This window comes from Dermatophagoides farinae, chromosome 3 (genome assembly GCF_024713945.1).
Source record: "Dermatophagoides farinae isolate YC_2012a chromosome 3, ASM2471394v1, whole genome shotgun sequence".
NCBI lineage: Eukaryota > Metazoa > Arthropoda > Arachnida > Sarcoptiformes > Pyroglyphidae > Dermatophagoides > Dermatophagoides farinae.
This window is the reverse complement of record NC_134679.1, coordinates 944784-954034: the sequence shown is the minus strand read 5'-3', so window position 1 is coordinate 954034 and position 9251 is coordinate 944784. Positions and strand designations below refer to the sequence as shown.

General features: G+C 30.1%; 3 protein-coding genes across 4 annotated transcripts; 1 reads left to right on the top strand and 2 right to left on the bottom strand.

Moving 5' to 3' along the window:
- Positions 1-4: 4 nt before the first annotated feature.
- Positions 5-1567, bottom strand: LOC124498282 (lysosomal protective protein-like). The gene has a single exon (XM_047062016.2). It carries the CDS (start codon positions 1503-1505, stop codon positions 15-17), a length of 1491 nt encoding a protein of 496 aa, XP_046917972.2. The 5' UTR covers positions 1506-1567; the 3' UTR covers positions 5-14.
- Positions 1568-2270: 703 nt separating this feature from the next.
- Positions 2271-7025, bottom strand: LOC124498276 (dynactin subunit 1-like). The gene is made up of 3 exons (XM_047062011.2): positions 4025-7025; positions 2591-3960; positions 2271-2506 (listed from the first exon to the last, which is right to left on the bottom strand). The coding sequence occupies exons 1-3, from the start codon at positions 6885-6887 to the stop codon at positions 2339-2341; spliced, it is 4401 nt and encodes a 1466-aa protein (XP_046917967.2). The 5' UTR covers positions 6888-7025; the 3' UTR covers positions 2271-2338.
- A 24-nt stretch (positions 7026-7049) lies between these two features.
- Positions 7050-8997, top strand: mRpL53 (mitochondrial ribosomal protein L53). Of its 2 annotated transcripts, XR_012832107.1 has the most exons (5): positions 7050-7204; positions 7464-7618; positions 7682-7794; positions 7863-8089; positions 8202-8997. XR_012832107.1 is itself a non-coding variant. In XM_047062015.2 (4 exons), exons 1-4 carry the CDS (start codon positions 7082-7084, stop codon positions 7961-7963), a joined length of 492 nt encoding a protein of 163 aa, XP_046917971.2. In that variant the 5' UTR covers positions 7071-7081; the 3' UTR covers positions 7964-8997. The 2 variants fall into 2 exon arrangements, 1 of the variants encoding a protein (XP_046917971.2); XM_047062015.2 differs by having other exon boundaries at positions 7071-7204; positions 7863-8997.
- The last annotated feature ends 254 nt before the right edge of the window (positions 8998-9251 follow it).

The following is a 9251-nucleotide window of genomic DNA, read 5'->3' as shown; positions in this document are numbered from 1 at the left end:
AACAACAAAAATTATCAAAAAAATTTGTCCGAATTTTTTTGATTTAAAAATTTATAAAATAAATATTTCGTTTCAGCTGGTTTATCCACGGCGGTTGAATGGCCAGCACCACGTATTGTTGCAAATGTTAGATTACTGCCACCATCCGTTGTATAGTGTTTATAAAATCCACCAATCTGTCCATTATATTTCCAATAAGTATGATTTATCATTGGCCGTAGTTTATTATTATCATCAATAGATTCTTTTAATAATAAATCATCGACAAACCATTGTATGCCAAGAAAATTACAAACAACATCCAAATCACCAGCATATAATAAACCATTTATACCGGAATCAATTAAACGTTCGATTTCGGTTCGTACAGATTTTGTTTCATTACGATCATAATCAACTTTATTACAGAATGACCAATGAAATTTCGATGGTACATGTAATGATTTTTTAACCGATTTTTTATTCAACCAATGTGTCAATGCATGTTCATCCATTGCACATGGTAATGATATCATTAATTTATTCAATTTTTCTGATGATTCTTTCCAATTTTTCAATAATAATTCATCATTTATTGATTCCTGTTTACAATCACTATTTATATTATAAAGATTTAAATCAAATGAATTCATATAAATATCAAGTAGATTGATTGCTTGTTGACATAATGGTGATTTATTCGTGATGAAATTACAATTTCGTACAGATGATGATGATGATGATGATGATGATGGTTGTTTTTTATGATGATGATGATGATGATCACAACGACAAAATTGTAACAATTTTAGCCAAATTTTTTCATCAATAATTCCATGTGAATAAAGATAAAAATATTGTGAATTTATATTAATATTTTGATCCAATAATGGATTTCCTAATGCAAATCCTTTCATATTTGGTGGATAATGATCATCAAGTATTAATGTGGCCAACATTGGTATGAATATGCCGGCATAACTTTCACCGGTAATATAAAAATCATTTTGAATGAAATTTGGAAATTTTCGATAAAAACTTTTCAATGCTGCCAGATTCATATGAGCAGTTTCATTATCATTTGTTTGATAATTTTGATCCAATTTATATGAGAAACCAACCTGTGCTGGTGTTTCAATATAAAGCATATTAACATTTGTATTCCATGTATGTGGATTATAATCAACGGTTAGATTGGAATTAATACGAAATGGACCATTTTCGGCCAATGCACCGACTAATGAACTGCAACCAGGACCACCATTTAACCATAATACTAATGGATCATTCAAAGGATTTTGTTGACTTTCAAAAAACCAATAATGTAGATAAACATCATTCAATGCAGATAGGAAACCAGAATAATGATGAAAATTTGGCCGAAAATTCAGACCAATTAAATCATCGACCAAGTCGTTATGATTATGATGATTCATATTGGATATTAGATGTTGAGATTGTTGTATAGATGATGATGATGATGCGGTCATTGTTGATAAAATGGCTGCAATATTCAAAAGGCTCATTTCTATTGTACGATCAAAATTATGGGATTTTTTTCAAAGAAAAAACAAAACAAAACAAAACAAAACAAAAAAACAAAAAACAAAACCAGATCAACACACATGGAAAGTTCAACAAACAAACAAACACAAATAAATAACAGCCAGTTTTTTTTGTGGTCGAGAAAAAATATAGTATTTTTATATATCGAAAGAACAAAAAAAAAAAAAAATTTCGACATTATCGTAATCGTTAATCAGTGTGTGATTATCAGGTTTTTTTTTTTGGTTTGTTTTCCACTTTTCAAAATGATTCAATGACATCTTTGATGATGGTGATGGTGATGGGAAAAAAAAATTCCAATGCATTCGTTTTCTTTATGTACTGTACTCAAAAATAAATATGTTGGTTGTTTGTTTTGTACGCGAATCAATCCACAATCATTCATCGATTATCGATTGGGGGAAAAAAATAAAGCCAATGTGATTGGCTTTATTTTTTTTTTTCTCTACACTCTGGTTATATTTATATAACGCGTTTTTATATGGTGATCACGCACGATGTGTGTTCACACAATCATCATCATCATCATCATCATAATAATCAGTTGATTTTGATTAAAAAATTGGTCATATCAAATAACGATTTGTTTGTTTTTTTTTTGAATGAAAACAAGAAAAAAAAATTCCAAAGCCAGAAAAAAATGTACAATGATGACGGTGGTTGTTGTGGTTATGGTGGTGGTGGTGGGGGGGGGGAAAAAATAAATCAGGAGAAAAAACCGGAAATTCTGATGATAAATTATCGATTTATTGAAAAAAAAAAATTTCATAATCACAATAAAATTATTTTATTATTAATAAAGTAAAATTTTCTGTAAACGATTCAATTCATCATTTGTTACTTCTAATGGTATGATTTTCGCCATTGTCGATGCTGATGTCGATGATGATTGTACAGTTTTACCACCACCACCACCACCAACAATAATTCGTGCAACCAATTTTGGTTGTGCATTTACAATCTATGTTTATAAAAAAAAAATGGAAAAAAACACAAAAAATCAGAAAACAATTTCAATTTGCATCTATTTATTTATTATTATTACCTTTGAAATGTGTGGAGCAATAAATGTTGTAAATGTTGAATCACATTGATAACCACCATTTTGATCCAATGTTTTGATAAATTGTTCAAAATCAATTTTCAATTGTTGAAAACGTAATGAAAAATTCAATTCATCCAATTTTTGTTGTTGTCCATGTTTATACATTAAATCGGCAAAACATTTTGTCCATCCAGGTTTATTATTATTATTATCTGGAGAAAATTGATCTAAATTAAATATCTGCATTAAACTTTTCAAACGATATTCAGTCCAATCATTATCTAATTGTAAAAGTTTAGTACGAAATTGTTGAAATTTCATTTCTATCTGATCATCATCATCATAATCAACATCATCATATAATCCGTGTTGTTGTCGTCGTTGTTGTTGTTGTTGACGCTTCATTGTATCTAGATACCATTTTGGACGAATTTTAATCAATTCACCATCATTATTTATTTGAATTTTTTCTTCATTCGATAATGTTAACATTGTTCGTAGTTCAATATTTTTCATTGCAATCTGTTTCATAGCTAAACGTAAACTTTGTATATGTTGCTGTAATTGTAAAACATCATTGCTGACCATTGGTGTTTGTACGGTGGTATTAGTGACCGCTACTGATGAACCATCTGGACCATATGTGGCCGTAGTATTCGATAATAATGATTGATTTAAACTTGGTGTTGGACTTAGGCTAATATTTGGTGAATGATGAATAGATGAAAGATTTCCCAGACTCATTGGACTTGTTGTTGATGACATTGTATTATGATTCATGCTTAAAGGTGAATTTGTTGAACTGGATAACATAGAAACTTTACCAAACAATGCATTTTTAGAATAATCTTTCAACTTTTCTTTCATCAATCGATGATCAGAATAAAGATCATTAATTTCTTGATTATATTTATTCAATGTACGTTCACGTTCAGCTTCTTTTTCCTTAAATTCTTTCGTTAAACGTTCCAATTCATCTTGAAGTTTTTGTTGTTCTTTCAATGATTCTTTGTATTTCTTTTCAGAAAGATCACGACGTATTTGTATTTCACTTATTTCATCAATTTTCATTTTCAATGCACGTTTCAATTCAGTAATATCAGATTCTTGTTGTTGAATTTTCATACGAAAATCTGTAATTTGTTCCGATTGTTGTCGCCATAGTAATGCACGTTGATCCAATGGTTGACATTGTAATGAACATGATGATCCACCAGCACCACCACCACGTGTAGTATTACTACTGAATAAACTTTGAAATGATGAAGGAAGTTGTAAACTTGTTGTTGGATTTGATTGTAATGAATCAAATGTTGAATTCTGTGATGGCACTGTAGTAGCTGTCTCATTCTTTGAAATATCATAATCACCTAAAATATGGGAAAAAACAGAGAAAAATTAATAAAAGTGAAAAACTTGATTATGGATCATTACCTTGTTGAATTATCGTACAGAATTTACAAATTGTACTCATAACATTTGTTAGCATTTCATTCAATGATTTAATACTATTACCATTCCATTCTTTACAGGTACGTTCCAAATCATCGATAGTAAAACGTGTTATTTTATTCATTTCATCGGAATCAACATTAGAAGTATCACCATCAACATTATTATTACGAATAAATTGATTAAGAAATTCATTCATTAATACTTGACGTATTTGTTTTAGGCTACGAACAATAAGTGAAAAATTATGAAATGAATCCAATAATTCTGCTTCAACAGTGGATGGAAATCTTATAAAACAGGCTGGATTCGTATCAGCTTGACCGGAACCAATAGATATCATTCTTCTACGAATTTTACGACCAAATTGTTCAATATCATTTAATGATGTTTCCATTGTGGAAAGAAACATTGATGTATCCATATCGGTCATACGTGAAATTATTTTCAAATCCAATATTGATGCTTCGGTACCAGTACGTAGAACATCAATCAAATCATTTAAGAATTTATTATGATTATCAACAGATTCTAGATTCGTGGATGCAATATAAATATTATATAATGAATGTAGATAATTGAGAATTTTTTCCAATGAATCCAATGATACTGTTTCGTCTAATTTATCTTCACGTAATAAATTCAGGAAATAATCAATATTTTTTTCATGTGCTGCCAATTCTGGATATAATGATCCAAGTTTCATAAACAAATCTGAATCACATTTGCCTAGAATATCCTGATATTTATCCAATGTTGAACGAATTGATGTTAATAAATAGACAATGTGTTTGGCAAAAATTTGTTGTTTCAATTTATCACTTGATTCTACTTGTATTCGATCATCATCAAAAAATTCTCGTAGAATCGATTCTGGCGTTACAGCCACATCAGCATCTTGTTGTTGGTTAAATGTTGTCGAATGTTTTTCCAATACTTGTCGTTCGATAATAAAACATTTTGTAAACATACGAGGAATGAACAACAAAACGGCTATTGCATCATGATCACCACCACGAACGAAAAATGATTCGGGAAAAAAACGTGACAAATAAATCATATGACGATAACATTGATCAATGTCTAATTGACGTAATTCCATATCAATAGCTCTCGATACATCTTTACGATCCAATAAGCGTGTTTTGAATTCAATATTGGCCAATTGTTTTTGCACATCGACAGCTTGTTGTACTTTTGTATGATCTTGTTCTTGTGCAGCACGAAGCATACCGTTTTCTTCTTTCAATATTGATACTAATTCACGAAATTTTTTGATTGTATTCTCATGATCTTGAATTGTTTCTTGTGCCATTACAAAACTACTGCGAATATTCATCAAATTTGTTTTGAATTTATCCACTTCATCACGTAAATCAGCAATGATATCATCTTTTTCTTCAATAATCATATTTGATAATTCTTTAATTTTTTCTTCTTCATCCAATGCTTTCTGTAGTTCTTCCAATTTATCTTCCATTATTAGATTTTTTTCAGTCAGCTTTTCGACCATTTCCTGTGATCCTAATGCCATATCAACTTGTTCTTTAAGTATTTCAATTTGTTCATAACATTTGGCCATTTCTAATTTGATTTTATCATTTGTTTGCATTAGATTTTGTATTTCGTCATTTTTACGTTCCAAATCTTTTTGCATCATCTGTATATTGGTACGATCAGCAGCGGATATATCACGCAATTTAAGCAATGCATCTTTATAACGAATATTTTGATCTTCTAATTTTTTCAATTGAAAACTATTTGCAGCACCATCGACACCTTTATCTTCGATTTCGGTTTTAAGTATTTCAAAATCCAATTTTGCTTCCTCCAATTGTTCACGCAGTTGTTCCAATTCTAATTGCAATTGTTCAGATTTATTTTCAGCCATCTCTTTATCAATGACGGCCATTTCAGCATTATCAACGAGATCTTTAATTTCTTCAGCTTGTCGTACTTGTTCTTCGCGTGCTTCACGGGCTTCATTTTCAGATTGCATTTTTGATTTCGATAATTCAGCAATCTTTTCGGCCATTTGTTTTTTATTCTCCAACAGCTGTTCATTCTGTATTTTTAATCGTTCAAATTCTTTGAATTTTTGCCTATCTTCAGCACGTTTCAACATCAATGTATTCAGTTTGGATTCAAGATCTTTGATTTTTTCATTTGCTTCTTGTAATTCTTTTGTTTTATGTGTTGGTGTTGATGATGATTGGGACCAATGTTGTGCAGCATCATCTTCACGAATCATTTCATCACGTTTGGTTTCAATTTTTTCCACCAATTTTTGTATATTAGATTGCGAATGTTGTTGTTGAGATTTTGCACTTATTTCATGACTTGATGTGGACATTAAATTGGTTGGTGGACGTATTTTCGAAATCTGACTGGTTGCCGGTAAATTAATCGATTCGGTTAGTTTGGAATTTTTATCAATAATCAAGGCACCTGTATCACCCCCATCAATAATACCGGCAAATGATTGAATCGATGATGATGGTGTCATTGATTTCGGTGTTGATGATGGTGTCGATGATCGTGATGTACGAGACATTGGTATACGACTACCATGATCAAGAATTGGACGCAATGTTGAAACACGTACGAAAACACCATAATTATCGGAACAATCAAAATATTGTCTACCTTGTATAGTGCCATTATTTTTACCAACCGGTTCATCCAATACGACACCACACCAATCATTTTCATTTGGTTTCAAATGAAAAGCACCGGGACCATAAGCAATAGTGCCAGGAACTTTGCGACGTTCACCATTAATAACGACAGTGTATTCAACTCGAGAACCAATTCGTAATGTTGTGGAAACTTTTCGATTAGACATTTTTCAATTGAAAAAAAAACATGGATAAATTCAATCAAATCATCAAAATTTTTAATGATTTAACTTTTTACAAATAGAAAAAAATCATTTTTTTCGACTGTTGTTGATAAATCACCATCGATGTTGTTTTCATATGTTGCAAGTTTTCATTCAATTCATCATGTACCAAGTTAATACGTTGAAACAGAATTCATATGTTCGATAAATTTTTTTTTTGCCAATTTATGATAATTAAAATTTTTATTGGAAATTTTGCTGAATTTGATATTTCAATTTTTGTTCAATATTTAGAATCATTTAGAACCAATTATTCATTTGTAAGTAATATTTTCTAATTTTGTAATGAAATTTCCAGATAATTTGGATTTAATCAATTTTTTCGATGCGTACGCGATTTGCTATATATATGTGATGATGATGAGTTGCTCGAATTTTTTGTTTCTTTTGTTCATTACACCGTATTTATTTTTGTTTGTTTGTTTATTATCATGCTTGATTCTCGATGTTTCTATATTCGCTATTCGTAAAGACGAAAATTTATTCATTTTACTTTTTACTTTCAATTATAAATAATAGTCGATGTTTTCAAAAATTTTACCAAAAACATTTCCACGTGCAAAGAATCCATTATTGTTGGCTAAACAGAATGAGATTCGTCAATTACAATTGAAACCATTTAAACGTATTCATTTTAAATTTGATCCATTTCATTCTCAAGTTGTTTCAATACGGTAAGTCTGTTTGTTTATTATATGAAATCTGATTCTAAAATTTTTACGAAAATAAAAATCTAGAGAATTTCTACAACATTTGGATCGTCGTCAAGTACACAAAACAAATCCAAAGTGTATGATTCGAACGGAAATTGTTTGCAATCAACAAGAACCAACAATCGTTGCACATCTTGGTATGATATTCAAATGATTGATTTTTGATGAATTCTCATCCATTACTTTGTTTTTTTTTTTTTGGTAGAAAACGGTAAAAAAATCCTCTTCAAAACGGCCAATTTAACAACCATAGAATTATTGGAATATTTTAATCAATATACAAAGAAATTTATCATCGATCAATGATTTATTGATTGATTAAATACAAATTTTTGTGCCTGTTGCAATAAATTCAAACAAACACCAAGCTAAATCGAACCAGCACCACCACCACCACCACCATCAACAATCATGCAGGATAGACATTATAGCGTATTAATCGAAATGTATGACATGGTTTATAACATTTTTCCCGAATTTGATCAATTATTTGATGAAGAAACATTCTATTTGGCTGCGTGTGGTATAACCATCATTTCGGTAGCAATTTGTTTTATACTTTCACGTTTTATACATTTACGTGAAGCAAATATTTGAATATATATCAATGATGATAATGATGATGATGTAGATATATACTAAATTTGAAATTATTAAAATTAATATTTAAAAAAAATGAATAGACAAGTACAAGATTTTTTTTTTTTGCTTTTATCTTTGTTTTCAGGTAAGATCGGAATTGAAACACAATAAATTTAGGATTACAACACAATTACAAACGACAACCGATACAAAATGTGTACATAAGGACAATTTGATCCATTAAGCAATCAAAATTATACATCACTTTTCATAAAAAAAAATTAAGCCAAGTCGCCTGCCAAGAGCTATTTCAAACCTATAAATAAAGGGAAATAGAATCCAATGTGTGTCGACAATGATTGGTTATTCACAATTGGCGGCCATAATTTTTGTCTTGACAATTTTTAGTGGAAAATAATCGATTGCGCCGAGGAGGAGGAACCATCAAAACTCGGCCAAAGGATAAACGTCCAAGGATCCAATGTATCCGGAAAAAATCGTGAATTGTGGAACCACACAAATGTTTCGTAATACCGATGTTGATTACTTCGTGAGTTTCCAAAAACAAACGAAGGGTACGGGAATCTCCATCACTACAGTGTGGATCTTCGACGATCCTTTTTTATGGTCATGAAAACAACCAAAAAATTGGACCTCCAACAATCCTTTTTCATGGTTATGAAAATAACCAAAAAATTGGATTACACAAGTTATTGAATGGCGTTTCGACCACCAAACAAAACAAGTTAAATGCGTACAAATTTTCTAAACATTTTACACAGCTATTTATAGTCAGGCTAAGAGCCACAAAACAATTGGTAATTCGAATCGAATGCGCATGAAACAAAATGGCGAATTTTCCAATTTCAGATTTATACAGTATATCCACCGCCATGTAATCCACACCCAAACAAACAAACAAATGCAAAAAAAAAATTGAAATCAAAGATTTTGGATCAAATTTTTATCTTATCATCATTGATTAATCAATTAAAGAAATCAATGATAATTG

Coding starts and splice junctions, on each gene's coding strand:
- LOC124498282 (XM_047062016.2), bottom strand. CDS start 1,505: ATGAGCCTTTTGAATATTGCAGCCATTTTATCAACAATGACCGCATCA.
- LOC124498276 (XM_047062011.2), bottom strand. CDS start 6,887: ATGTCTAATCGAAAAGTTTCCACAACATTACGAATTGGTTCTCGAGTT. Junction 3,961..4,024: donor CTGTACGATAATTCAACAAG/GTAATGATCCAT, acceptor CCCATATTTTAG/GTGATTATGATATTTCAAAG. Junction 2,507..2,590: donor TTGCTCCACACATTTCAAAG/GTAATAATAATA, acceptor TTATAAACATAG/ATTGTAAATGCACAACCAAA.
- mRpL53 (XM_047062015.2), top strand. CDS start 7,082: ATGTTCGATAAATTTTTTTTTTGCCAATTTATGATAATTAAAATTTTT. Junction 7,619..7,681: donor TCTCAAGTTGTTTCAATACG/GTAAGTCTGTTT, acceptor ATAAAAATCTAG/AGAATTTCTACAACATTTGG. Junction 7,795..7,862: donor AACAATCGTTGCACATCTTG/GTATGATATTCA, acceptor TTTTTTTGGTAG/AAAACGGTAAAAAAATCCTC.